Source organism: Mustela erminea, chromosome 9, assembly GCF_009829155.1.
Source record: "Mustela erminea isolate mMusErm1 chromosome 9, mMusErm1.Pri, whole genome shotgun sequence".
In the NCBI taxonomy this organism is placed as follows: domain Eukaryota; kingdom Metazoa; phylum Chordata; class Mammalia; order Carnivora; family Mustelidae; genus Mustela; species Mustela erminea.
This window is the reverse complement of record NC_045622.1, coordinates 107,545,771-107,558,843: the sequence shown is the minus strand read 5'-3', so window position 1 is coordinate 107,558,843 and position 13,073 is coordinate 107,545,771. Positions and strand designations below refer to the sequence as shown.

Genomic DNA, 13,073 nt, shown 5'->3' with positions numbered 1-13,073 from the left:
CCTGGGAACAACAGACCCTGGCTGCACACGCCGATGGACTGTGGCTGCGAGGACGACCCCAGCGGGTGCGGCACGTCGGGGTACCAGACAGCATCTGGAGAGTTGAACCTGCGCTCCAGCCTCTGGCCCAGGGGGCGGAGCCAGGGGTGGGGCCCGAAGCAGGTGGGCCACTCAGGGATCAGGCCAAGTGCAAGGGGCGGTCCCGAGCGCGGTTGCCAGGTCAGGACCCCTGCGAACCCGAGGGGTAGCACCCGGAGAGGCGGGGCTTGATGGAACCCCAGCACCGGGGGCGGGGCTAGGGCGAACCGCCGGAGACACGCGGAGGGCTGAGAAGGGTACGGAGCAGGGGAAGCGGTTGGCTTAGCAGTGTGCGCAGCCTGAGTACCCCGGGGAAGGAATGAGCCCTAGTCCTCCCAGCCAGGCCACGCCTCTCCCTTGGCTTTCCCAGGGTCATACGATCACCATTTAGGGTCAAGGGAGCGCCAACCTACCTAGGGAAAGGAGGTGCGGCCTGCCTTGGGGGGCAGCACCTTGAAAAGTGAGAGGGCCTTTACATCCGGGCATAGTCAGGCTCTCGTTGATCCCTAGAACTCCATCCCTCCCCCTGCCCTGCGGTCCACTTCTGTCCCTTCTGCCCCTGATCTCCTTCCCTCAGGTCTGGTTCCAGGGCAAGTGGCAGGCTGGGCCGGCTCCCAAGACAAAGCAGAGTAGGGGTGGGGTGTGAACATCTGCTTCCCAACAGACCAAATAAATGTTTGTGAGCGAGAAGCCAAGGGGTGGCCTAGCTTCAGAGAACGCCTCAGTGAGTGCCAGCCTAACCTGGGCCAATGGTCCAAAGGCCTGTCCTTCTAAGTGGTCCCGGGAACCTGGCTGGAGACTCTGGGGACAAACCCCCTTCCCCTGTCATGTCAGGAACACCCGCACAGACACAAATAGTAGTGGCTTCTTTACTCCCTGAAGTCCCCTTTTCTCCACAGAATATTTACAAACAGGGACAGGGTAAGGGGGACTTCACCACCAAATTCCGGGAGGGGGAGTGGGGCAGTGCTAAGATGCGCCTCTGAGCGCAGGGAGAGTTCCTGAGGAGGGCCCAGGGACCCCACTGTGCCCCAGGTGCCCTGAAGGGCCTGAGCTGTAGCCAGCAGGTCCCCAGCCAGGCTGAGGCTGGACCAGACAGTCGGCTCAGTCCAGATCAGTGGTGGGTGTGCCCAGCTGCTTGGATGCCAGGAGCAAGCGGGTGGCAGCGCTCTCCGACTCAGCCTGAAGCCTCCGGTTGTTGTGCCGCAGGCTCCGGACCTCCTCCTCCAGGGCTGCCCTGTCGGCCCTCTCCTGGGGTGGGGGGAGGCAGGTGTCACGACGCTGGCTCCTTGCCCAGGGCAGCCCTGTACACTCCCTGCTGACCCCCAGCCCACCCACACTGTCACCTTCTCCAGGTCCTCCTGCAGCTTCCTGAGTGTGGCCTCCAGGTGAGAAACCTTCTCGGACAGGCTCCCGGGTTCTGGCCTGAGGACAGAGGGGTCAGGTCACAGGACCAGGCAGGCAGGAGCACCTCTGCCTGCCCCCCCAACCCACTTCAATGGGACAGGCCCAGTTCCTGTGTTCGCAGACTTCTATGTCTGGAAAAGCAGAGCCCTGCCTGGGACAAGGCTTAGTTCTCGTGCATGGGCACCGACAGTGGTCCCACGCGCACAGTGAAGGGACTAGGTCCGGCACCGGGAGGCTTACTCAGCATCGGCCTTTGGCATTCCCTTGCCATCTCCATTCTCCGGGATGGGCTGTCCTGTGGGCGGACACAGGGATCGTGTGGGCAGGGAGGTAAACGGAGAAAGCCCCACCCTATCCCGGCTCCAGCCCCAGCGCCCTGGTGGCCTCACCCTCCCGGGACAGTGACTGCAGGATGGTGTTGCAAGTGGAGGCGATCTCTGAGATGGACTGCCACTCATCTTCCAGGGTCTCACTGCCTGCCTCCGACATGACTGTGGACACAAGGAGGTGGCTCAGCCAGGGAAGCCCAAGCCAGCCGCTCTGAGCCCCACCCCCACCCCCACCCACCTTGCCCTAGACTCACTTTTGCTGATGGAGTTCCGCAGAGACAAGGTTCGCGGCAGGAAGGAGGCTCTCAGCTCTGGGGCCGGGTCGACCCTGTCCTCACCACCACTGGGGCTGCTAGGCCCATCCTGGGGGGGTGTGAATGGGTATGGATGCACAGACGTCCACCACCACCATTGTGCCCAGCCCCGTGCTTCAGGCTTCAGAGCCTTGTTTCTGCTCACCTGGGTGGGGGGTGTCTGTCTGCCAGTACTGGGTGCTGCCGGCTTGGCCGTGGTGGCCAGGAGGAGGTCCGGGGTGGTGTTGGGCAGGACCGGGGCCTCGTCTGACAGGGAACTGGGGAGAGCAGGGACAGCTCAGCAAGGGAAGCTGCACCCCACGGCCCCTGCTTTCAGGACCACACCGGTCCAGCCTCACTGCGCCTAGAGAGGAGGGAAGGCTGAGAGGGGGCACCTGCGGGGGGACGGTGAGTGCTGGCTGTGCAGGAACTCAGTCCTCTCTTCGGCCAGATCCCCAGGCCCTGTGGGACTGCCACCATCGTGCAGGCACAATTGCAGCAGCTGCTTCGTGGTGGGCAGCAGGGTCACCACCCCTGGGGCCTCCTCCTGCACCGGCTCCGGGGGCCCCCGCCGGCTGGGCTCCTGCAGAGATAGCGTGTACAGCTCCGAAAAGCTCCTGCAGGGAGGAGTGGGCAGTGTCAGGCAGGAGCGGCCCGTCCCCAGTGTCCTCCATCTCCAAGCCCACTCCCAGCTGTCGCTGAGGCTCACTTCCAGGAGGCGAGCTCTCCAAACTCCCTAACAATGAAAACTGTTTGCCTGACTGCTGGCCATTTTTCCGGCCCCAGTGCTGCCCCTGCGTATCCCGGGCAACTTGCTCGGAACACCGATTTCTCCATCTGTGAAATGGGGTTAACAGTACTGGTCCACAGCTTGCTGTGAGGCCTTAAATACTAACACAAGTAAATCACTTAGCGTGGAGATCGAAAACCTACTGCTCGTGAACCAAATCCAACCCGTGTGCCTTTTTCTGTTTCAGCAGATGTGACTGTTCTTGTACTCCTGTGTGAGAGTGGGTTTTACATTGTTAAACCATTGAAAGAAATCCAAAGAATATTTCATGGCACGTGAAAATCAAGAAAATTCGAACTTCAGTGCCCACAAAGTTTTAGCGGAATAAAGAAAACTCATGCATTTACCAATCGTCTACGGATGCTTTTGTGCTGCAGCAGAGCTGTGTACCTGCAGCAGAGACCAGATGGCCCAGAAAACCTAAATATTTATTATCTGGCCCTTTACAGAAAAAGTTCGCATATCCTGGCTAAGGCAGCAATTAATCAATAGCATGTATGTGTCTTGGATGATCCTTAAAAAAAAAAAAAAAAAAAAAAGATGGAACTGATTGTTGGATCCCGAGCAGTGAAAACAGCCTGTTTAATTGGCTTCACACTGCATATGTGACTCCCAGGGATTAAGAGATAGAGTCTCTCGAGGAGAGCCTGCCTCAAGGTTAGGTACTCTCTGGGAAATGCTAACGGCCACCCGGGAGGCCCGGGCTCCGAGGTGGCCAGCGGCCGGGTCCTCCCGCCTCCCCGCGTCCCGGGCCTGACCTGCGGGGCCGGCCGCTCTCGTCGGGGGGCAGGACGGTGACGCAGACCTTGGGCGCCGAGCGCAGGAGCTGGGCGGCGGCCTCGGAGCCCAGCGTGGGCAGCGTCTGGCCACACACGCGCAGCAGGCGCGCCCCCGGCCGCAGCCCCGCCGTCTCGGCAAATGTGAAGCGCTCCACGTGCGTGATGAAGCCCTCGGCGTCCACCTCGAAGCCCAGGCGGCCTTGGCCGTCGCGGGGCAGCGCCAGCTCGCGGCTCTCGCAGCCGCGGCTCACCAGCTGGGGCGAGGCGGGGCATGAGCGGGGGAGAGAGGGGACCGCCCCGGCGCCACCCCCGCCCCCGCCCCCGGGGCCGCCCGGACCTTCCCGCACCCACCCCGCGGACCCAGGGTCTGGGGCTCAGACAGCGCAAGCCACCCGCCCAAGGACCCCCCAGTTCCAGCTTTGCCAAGCGCCAGAGGTTTCCCCTTTCACGGGAGAGGCGGCGGGAGCGAGGGGTTCCACCGCCCACTCGGCCCTCGGAGGCGCTGGGGGGACCCGGCGGGGAGACTGCCCTGACTCCCGGGCCTCACCTGCAGGCGCGCCACGACCTCGCCTACGGCTTGGCCGGGGGACCCGTCGAACCGCAGCGTGATCGCCTCCCCGCGACCGTAGTACAGGTCGAGCCGCTGCTCCGAGAAGGTCCAGGCCAGCACGTCGCGACAGGCGCAGTTGAAGACCACGCGACCGTCGCGCGGCGCCACGAGTACCAGCGCCTCGGCCGAGATGCCCAGCAGGCAGGGCACCTCGGCGTCGTCGGGACCTCCGGCCTCGACCCCGGCCCCAGCCGCGCCCCGCGCTCCGGGCGCCGCGCGCACGCCCCACACCAGCGCCCCCGCCGCCTGCAGCTCGGCGCCCGGGCCCCGAGGGGGCGCCCGCCGCCTCCCGCCCAGGGAGGGCAGGCCGAAGCGCGAAGCCGAGTCCAGCGACGTGGTGGTCACCTCGTTGGTGGCCAGGTCCTGCAGGTACTGCTGACGCGTCCGCGTGGCCATGGCGTGGAACTGGCGTGCGTGGCCCGCTGCCTGCTCGCCGTTGAGCGCCTTGGCCAGCAGGAAGGCGCGGAAGTCGGAGTTGGCCGCGAAGGGGCCTCCGCCCGGGGGCAGAGCTGGTCCAAAGGCCGGGGTGTCCTGGGTGCGGCTCACGGCCACCCTGAGGGGAGGGAGGCGGGAGTCAGGGGCAACCGGGAGGCCCCCTGACATCGGCAGAACTGAGACCCTCCGGGCACCCACCTGTACGAGGTGTGTGGAGTGCAGGGCGCGTCAGCCCGCACCACCAGGAACACGTGCTGGAAGTGTGAGCGGATGGTGGTCGGGGAGAAGGGCTTGCTGCCGGGCTCCTGGAACACGATGGTCACGATGTCGTTGCCGATGTGGCGTTTCCGCAGGAGCTGGGAGTTGGACGGTGGGGGGTGTAAGCGGGACCTGTCTGTCCTCCAAGCCCCTCCACATGCAGTCAGGCCAGAGCCTGGGCGTCAGCGCCCCCCCCCCCATCTGCCCCTGGTCAAGGTCTGGGTGTTTGCCTCTGGGGAAGATTGTTAAGGCTCAAGAGAAGCCAGGCCAAGGCTCAAATGCCTCCGCCCACACAACACCGCTGCAGGGGTCCCCAGAGGCTCTTGGCTAGCCCCCCCCAAGCTAGCCCCCTCACACCTGCTGCTGGTTATTGGGGGTGTAAGGCAGCATCGTGGACACGTGGAACATGATCTCGTGGTCCTGGTAGGTGGTGTAGAGGGAGTGCGTGCCCGTGGAATCCGCTGCGGCCAGGGAATTGGGGACACAGAGGGAGAGGAAAGGGAATCTTCTTGAACTTGCCATCCCTGCCTGCGGTCTGGAGCTCCTCTGTCCCCAGCCTGCAGGTGGACAACCCCTTCCCGCCACGGGCCATGAGCTCTAGGGGCCTCAGCTTTGGCTGCTCCCTTCCCCTTCCCCCACAGGCTCCAGGCTCCAGGCAGGCGGGCTGAGACAGAATGAAGACCGAAAGGAGGAATGGGCCGCTATGAGGGAGGCGGGGGTGGATGTCCCGGGAGAGGACAGATGTCAGCCCAGGCACCAGCATGTGGGGAGCAGCTGAGAGTGGGAGGCAAGACTGGTGCTCCATGATGGCCCCTGGGACACTTCCAACCAGAGAAGCAGGCGCGCTCCCCAGGAAGCTGGGCTGGCGGACTATGTGTGTGGTGGGGGGCATGGTGCCCGCACACCCCCTTGGCCCCAGCTCAGATGGTAGGACGTCAGGGCCTCGGGGGACGATCCTAGTCCCTCCTTCCAGCCTATGGCTCGCTTGGCCCCCACAGCCCCTGGCCTGTATCCTCAGCCTACCCAAAGAACTCTGCAACCCCGAGCCTGGGCCCAGGCCAGCATGGGGTAGAGAAGTGACAAGGCAGCTGGTTCCCGCCAAAGGCTGTCTGCCCCCCACTCCCCAGCCCCCCAGGACCTCACTTTTGGTGTCCAGTTGGGCCCTGTAGCTCTCAAAGCCTTTGAGCCGCACCACGTCGCCCAGCAGGGTGAGGAACTGCAGGAAGGCAGGTCCTGCCTCGCGGTTGTTGTACATGTCCTCCTCCGAGGCCTGGCCCGCGCGGCAGTACAGGACGCCCACCTTGCGCTGGAAGCTCAGCTGCCGGGTTGGGGGGAGGGGGAACAGATGGAAGGCCCAGGTCTCAGTCTCTGGGGTCCCCCCACCTGGGTCTTGGGGAATGACCCGGGGGCCGGGCTGTCCCTACATGTGGCCCTGAGCCCCACCCTCCCTAAGCCGCCTCTGGGTCTTCTAAGAGGTTCGGTAGGTCCTGCTGCCAGTGGCCGGGAGAAGTCACACGTGGGAAGGGACCCGGAGGGGCGCTGGTTCTCGAGTGACCCCTTGAGAGAGAGGAGGTGGTTCGTGGAGAAGACCCAGGCAGAGCGTGCTTCATCCCAATAAACGCCCCCATTGTTCTCCTCCTTATCTCAAGGTTAGCCTGGCCTCCCCTCCCTCAAATCCCAGGCACCCCCAGCCCAGCCTCTGGAGGCCTTGAGATCTGCACCACCTTCGCTTGCCCTGCCCCTGGCTCCTTTAGCTTCCTCCCATCGGGGGTTAATCGTGCCAAGGTCAAGGTTCTCGGGCCCCTCCAGCTCAGGCCTCCTTTCTTCATATGAAACTTGTCTATACCCACAGGCCCCACTTTGAGTGGGTCCCTCGGAACCCCTGCAGCCCCGCTTCCACCCCAGCTTCCCCTGACAGCCCACAGGCATGGCTTCGTCCTGGCACGGTCATACCACAGCAGGCACTTGAACAACTAAACTTCATGTTGCCTGAGACCCTAGCGACCCCACCTGCCCTGGTCTGGGCCTCTTCTCCACCCATGGTCTTCAACCTCAGTGACTGCAACAGCTGTCTCCATGGAAACACACTCCAGTCTCTGCGTCCAGCCCCAACCTCTCTTCTGAGCTCCACACATACTCTCCGCCGGGTGTGGCCTGGATGACTGCAACAGCCTTTGGCCTGGCCTCCCTGACCCTCCAGTCTGGTCCCCATACTCCAGCCAGAGGCTCTACCTCTCATATCTTTCCATGGCTCCCCAGTGCCCCCACCACCAAATGCAAGCCTTCCCCCCCACCCCTTCTCCCCAAGCACGACTCCAGCCACACAGAACTCCCTACAGGACCCCAGTGTGACCTGCTCTCAGTCTCTAAGCTTTCACACAAGTTGTTCCTTCTTCCCAGAAAATGCCTGATTTTCCTGACTTAAACGCTTACATTTCTACCATGACACTAAACCCCCGGCCAAGGCAGGGCTGTCAAAACAAACTTCGTGCCCCATGGAGCCTTCAACACTCCCCTTTCACTGCTCCACAGTCCCTCATGATTCCCTGTGGGTCAGTCTCTCGCTCTTTCCCCCTGCTGGCTGTGAGCTACTCAGAGACAGCACCTGGTCTGGACATGTCTCCAGCGTCCACTCTGGGGCCTGGCACCAAGGTTGAGGAAATGTTTGTTGAGTGGCTGACAGATTGAATGACACAGAGGAGGAGAATCAGAGCCAGCGGGCAGCTTTCAGCACAGGCTAGGGAGGGACTTCCACTGCCCCATAGTGGGATAGGCAGCCCCAAGGAGTAAGCACCCCGCACTGAGAGGAGACTACGCAGCACCTTGCTGGCCAAGTGCACAGAGAATGGGAATGACAGCTGTGTGCAGGAAGGGGAGGGGATGGTCAGACCAGTGCTTCTCAGCTGAAACGTACATAGGAATTAATTCCGGACCTTCTTAAAGTACAGCCTCTGATTCAGCAGACCAGAGGCGGAGTATAGGGCCCCCAAATCTGCATTTCTAACTAGCTCCCAGATAATGTGGATGTTGCTGCTGGTCTACAAACTTTACTTTGAGAGGCAAGGTTCTGGATGAACTCTGCTGCCCTCTCTGAAAGGCCAGCTCTCCCGGGTCACCGTCTGGCCCGGATCAGGGTCAAGGCTGGGTCGCTGGGAGCTGGACAGGCTGGATTCTGACCAGGTGTATGTAGCTGTTGGGTTGGGGTCCGAGTGGGGGCCCCGCCGGCCACTCACCACTTGCTCATCCAGCGTGAGCAGCGTGCGTGGCACCTTTGGTGAAGCTGAGCCCAGGCGCAGGCAGGTCGGGCTCAGCCGCGGAGCCACGTGTTCCAGAAGCTTCCTAGGGGACAGGCCCCGTGGGGGCCCCGGCGGCAGCGCATCTTCCGAGATGGTGCCTCGGAGGGTCCGGAGCTGAGGAGGGGATGTACGGACCTCAGAATTCATACAGGTTTTCAAGGAGGCAATGCGCGATCGGATCCCAGGACCCCCGCCCACCTGTGTGGTCCGCACGATGATGCGGTAGCTGTGCAGAGTGCCCCCTCCGCTGCTTTCCTTCTCTTCCCTCCGCAGGCTCACTGCCACCGGGCCCAGCACCTCGTCCAGTCCGAAGAAGTTCTGATGTTCTGGTGGGGAGCGGGGCCCGGGCCGTGGATGACCGGTCCCGCCCCCGCCCATCTCGAAGCCCCGCCCACGCCGCATCGCACCTCGTAGTGCAGACCCTAGACTAAGGCCCCCTCCCTCCGCTGCCCCGCCTACATCCTACAAGGCCAAATCTCTATTCGTGCGGCCTCCCTGATGCTCGGCCCTCTTCCCCGCCCCCTCGGAGGCTCCGCCCACAGCAGCCTTGCCCCCGACGCAGAGGGCCAATGCCTGCCTGCTTCCAGGTCTACGTCCTGCAAGGCCCCGCGCGCCACGCCCATGTTCCGCGGCAGGATGTAAGCGGCCCTCCCTTCTGGCCGCTGATGTGAAGGAACAAGTTTCCCACAAGGGTACAGAGGTTCTCAGACCTGTTTCCACCTCACAGAAATGTTGATGGGAAATCTCCCCCAAGCCCGGAGGGGTAGGAGGACGAATCAGATGGCGGCCAAAGGCCTTAGGAACGTGGTTAAAGCTCGGCTCCGCAGGGCGGTTTGGGCCCCAGAGGCAGAGCACGATCCTTCATATGGCCAGGAACTTAACAGGGAAGGGACAACTCGTGAGCCCTACTGTGCTCCCCAGGTGACAGGGACTGCCGCCCGGCCAGGCAGCCCTCCCCTTACCTTTGCCGTAGAAGTACTTGCGGTAGTAGCCGGCGCCCAGGTCTGCGTGCTCCAGGCTGTAGGCTGAAGTTCGGTTCTGTGGCTCCTCCAGGACGGACACGGCGGCGTTGGGCAGTGCAGGGGGCACGGGTGGGGGCACGGGTCCACCCAGGCCCAGCTCGCCCTCACCCCCAAGCTCACTCACAAAGCCAGGCGCTTCAAGCAGCAGGTCCGAGCCCGCAGAGCGGTCCTCAGCAGAGGCCGGAGTCCCAGAGGTGGCCTCCGCGTGGCCCCCTGTCCCCCGCGGCTTTGGAGCCCAGTCAAAGAGGAGACTCTGCACGTCATAGTGGGCAAACCAGTGGGGCTCAGGCACTGGCGGAAAGGCGGGCTCCGGCTCCTCGGCCGGCAGCCCCAGCAGGGCCAGCGGGTCAGTGAAGAGCCGGGTGGGGCCCGCGGCAGGGCGGCTGGCCTCCTCGTGGCTGTGGGCACGGGCACGCGGGCTGGCTGGTGTGGGGGGCCGGGCCTCGCCCGCATCGCTGCCGCTGCGCAGGAGCGGGCCGCGGGCTGGCCTTGGCTCGAAGGTGTGCGGTGTCAGCGGGGGCCGTGCCGGCTGGCGCAGCTTGCGCGCAAAGAGGTCATCCGTGGGTGCAGGGGCCGCGCCCCGCCGAGGGCTCCCCACGCCGCCGCCGGCCCACATGGGCGTGCTGTGGGCCTGGCTCTCCGGGGAACGGGTCGCATTGGCGGGCACGGGGGTTGGTGCCCGGGCAGCAGGCCAGTTCCTGCCCTGAGGGAGGAGGGGTCTGCTCAGAGGGGCCTGGGGAGAAAACAGGAACCCAGGCCCCCAGCCTGGTCCTCTACCACGCGGGTTGGCTTCCGGCCCCCTCCGCGACCATCAAAGCCGCTTCCGCTTTCCTGGCCACTTCCTTGTCTGCCTTAGGCTGAGGTTTCCAGCCCCCTCCTGAAGCTAAGCACTGGTCAGGGCCAGGGGCTGGGCTGTCCCAGTCTTGGCCCTGGGGGCTTGGAACCCGGGCAGCACCAAGGCTGCCAGGGTCCCTCAGTTCCTACTCACACACCTTGGCTTTGGCCTGGGCCCAGAATGAGGGTCCCTACCAAGTCCTGGCCCAGCTGGACAGATGGGTTTGTCCCGCCTGGGACGGGAAACCCATGGGGCCACTGGTGTCTGAGTCCGGCCCACTTGACAAAGGGAGGACGTCCTGTCCCCAGAGACCTTCCTCCCTGCCCCTCCCACTTCCTCCAGGGTCCCTGAGGAGCTGAGCACCCAGAAGCTGGGTCTCAATGTCCTGGCTCTCATGGCCTCAACACCTCAAGGACACAGGGGTGCCCGGGGGCACTGGCAGGGCAACAGAAACGCAGGAGCACTTCCTTCAGTACAGGAAGTGGCCCCAACTCTGAGCCCAGCCCCCTGCCCAGCCCCATATCCTGAGGAAGGTGCTGGGGTCACACCAGCCCAGTCATGGGATCCATCACCCCAGCTTGAAGGACAGGCCCAACCAGGCTCACTCTCTGCAGGAGACTGTGGCCATGCCTGGGGGGCAGGGGAAGGAGTCACACAGATGGAGCCCCCTTGCAGGAACTGGGACCATGGGACCTCTGCCTACCTGATGCTGACAGGGGAGTCTGAGCCCCATGTGACAAATGCTCAAACTGAGGTCCAGATAAAGGGAGGCTCTTTGCCTGACATAATCCCACATTACAGCTAGGATTTGAACCCGGGTCTGCCAATCTCCCAGGCCTAAACAGTGCGGTACCTGCCCACAACTGTCCCTGTATGTGTAGGTGTGAGGTGAATGGGGGTTGGGCTGAGGCTCAAAGTCTCACAGGATGTAAGACTGAGACACCCAAGGCACCAGGGACCTGCTAAATGCGGAAATGTGTGGAGACCCAAGGGCAGGTGCAAAGGGTGGTGTGAGAAAGTTGGGGAAGGGGGGCCGCCCCAAGTGGACCCAGGTTGGTGTGGGCAGGCAGGGCAGGCATATGGGACCCTCCACTGGCAACACAGACAACTGCTGGCAGGTCTTGGTCCATCCTCCAGTGATGCTGTGTGTGGCTGGGCTGGGACAGGGCAGGGGCAGGGGTTCCGTGCAGCCCTCATCCACAGCTCCAGGACCCTGCAAGGGTAGGCCTCCAAGCTCGGGGTGCCTCCTCCCATAGTTTCTCCTAGACAATGTCTGACACCGAGGCTGAGCCTGTCCTCTCATCTCCAAAATGAGGTTACCCCTTCTGCCCTTTCCCAACACCACTGGGAGACTGAAAGGAGGTTCGAGAGTGTGAAGCCGGCCATGTGTTAAGTATGTGGTGGTGAGGCAGGCCTTTGGTCCATGTGCCAAGCTCTCGGGCCTGGGCTGTGATGTGTGTGTTGGGGCGGGAGGGGACAGGAGGGGACATGAGAGGGGAGCTGTGTATGCCCCTGTTACGTGTGGGCTGAGCTCTGTGTATGTGTGCGTGCACAGCCCATGGGCTGCCTCTTGTTCTGGCCCAAGGCTGGGCTCTGGCCCTGCCTTCGGGGGTGTTCTTGGGCTCTGCCCCCCACCCGGCAGCTTCACACAGGGTCCATTGAGGCCGGGACATTCCTTGCAGCCTGTGTCACTGGGGGGAGAGGGCCGGCCCCGCCCCCACAGATCCGGAAGGCCTGGCTGCCCCAGGAGGAGGCGCTGGACGCTTCCCAGCACATCTGGAGGTCATGACCCCATTTCTGCTGCCAGGGGGCGCGACAGATGTTTCCTCCCAGGCCAGACCTCAGACTGGGGGGCGGTGTGCAAAGGCTGGGGAGGAGGCCGTCCCAATATCAGGGGAGCCCCAGGACAGGGGGAGCCCCGCACACGGCCGGCAGCAAGGGCAGTCGCCAGCGCCGCCCAGAGGAGTCGGGGGCCGCCGCATCCAATCGCCCTCACACTGGCCGGGCGGGCCGGCCCGTCACGCAGAGGAGAGTGGGGGCCGCCAGCCGGCCGGACGCAGGGGACTGGACGTGCTGACTCGGACCGGAGCCCGGACGGAGGTTAGGAGGGTGCAGGCAGCGAACGCGGCAAGGATCCCCCTTCCACATACACACCACCCGGGCCCACGCCAAGCCACCTTTCCCCCTGTCCGGCCCGACCGCGGTGCTTCCACTCCCCCGCTCCCGCCGGTACCTCTGGGGCTCCCGCCTGGTGGCCGCCTCCCGCGCTGGGGTCCCGCTGCCTCTCCTGCTACTGCTCGGGCGCTGGCTCCGCCTGGGGGCGGGGCCATGTGGGGGGGGCGGGACCGCCGCGGAGGGGGTGGGCCCAGCCTGGGAGCAGTCTGCGGCGGGAAGTTCAGAGGGCGGGGACTGGAGGCCCTGGGTCGGTAAGGTTGGCGCTGGGTCGGAGCACCCAAACCGATCCCGGCCCAGTCCGGCCCTGCTGTTGGGCCTCCAGCCTCAGCTGAGAAACGCAGAATAGTGTGCCTGCTTTCCAGACCACCTGGGAGGGCTACAGCAGGGTTCCTTGGGTCCCCTGTGCCCTTGCCCTCCTCCACCCCACCAGGCAGGTGCCCAGAAACTGCGACTATTTAAGAGCACTCACTAAGCACTGAACCCTGCTCTACACACGCTCTCATTCTTAAAACACCTTAGACAGGTGTCCTCTCTTCTTTATAAGCTGAAGAACTTCAGGTTCAGAGAAAGGCTTTCACCAAGGTCAAGGCTGATCATTTTAGGCACTAACCTCATGAGCTGGAAGTCTGAAAATACAGGGGTGAGAAACTGAACAAACTGAACTTCAGATGAAGGTTTAAAAAGGAAGTCTTCTGAGGAAGGGGACCTAGGCCTACTTGAACCCCACCTGGGCCTTACTACTATCTCCCATCATCACCCAGCCCCG

At 63.5% G+C, this 13,073-nt stretch overlaps 1 protein-coding gene across 1 annotated transcript; it reads right to left on the bottom strand.

Annotated features, from left to right (window-relative positions):
• Window positions 1–933: 933 nt before the first annotated feature.
• Window positions 934–12,473, bottom strand: SIPA1 (signal-induced proliferation-associated 1). The gene is made up of 16 exons (XM_032357323.1): window positions 12,366–12,473; window positions 9,238–10,000; window positions 8,474–8,601; window positions 8,213–8,389; window positions 6,123–6,297; window positions 5,337–5,440; window positions 4,920–5,077; window positions 4,224–4,839; window positions 3,656–3,930; window positions 2,503–2,724; window positions 2,274–2,385; window positions 2,069–2,177; window positions 1,875–1,976; window positions 1,726–1,780; window positions 1,425–1,503; window positions 934–1,329 (listed from the first exon to the last, which is right to left on the bottom strand). Exons 2-16 carry the CDS (start codon window positions 9,911–9,913, stop codon window positions 1,183–1,185), a joined length of 3,135 nt encoding a protein of 1,044 aa, XP_032213214.1. The 5' UTR covers window positions 9,914–10,000; window positions 12,366–12,473; the 3' UTR covers window positions 934–1,182.
• Window positions 12,474–13,073: the final 600 nt, after the last annotated feature.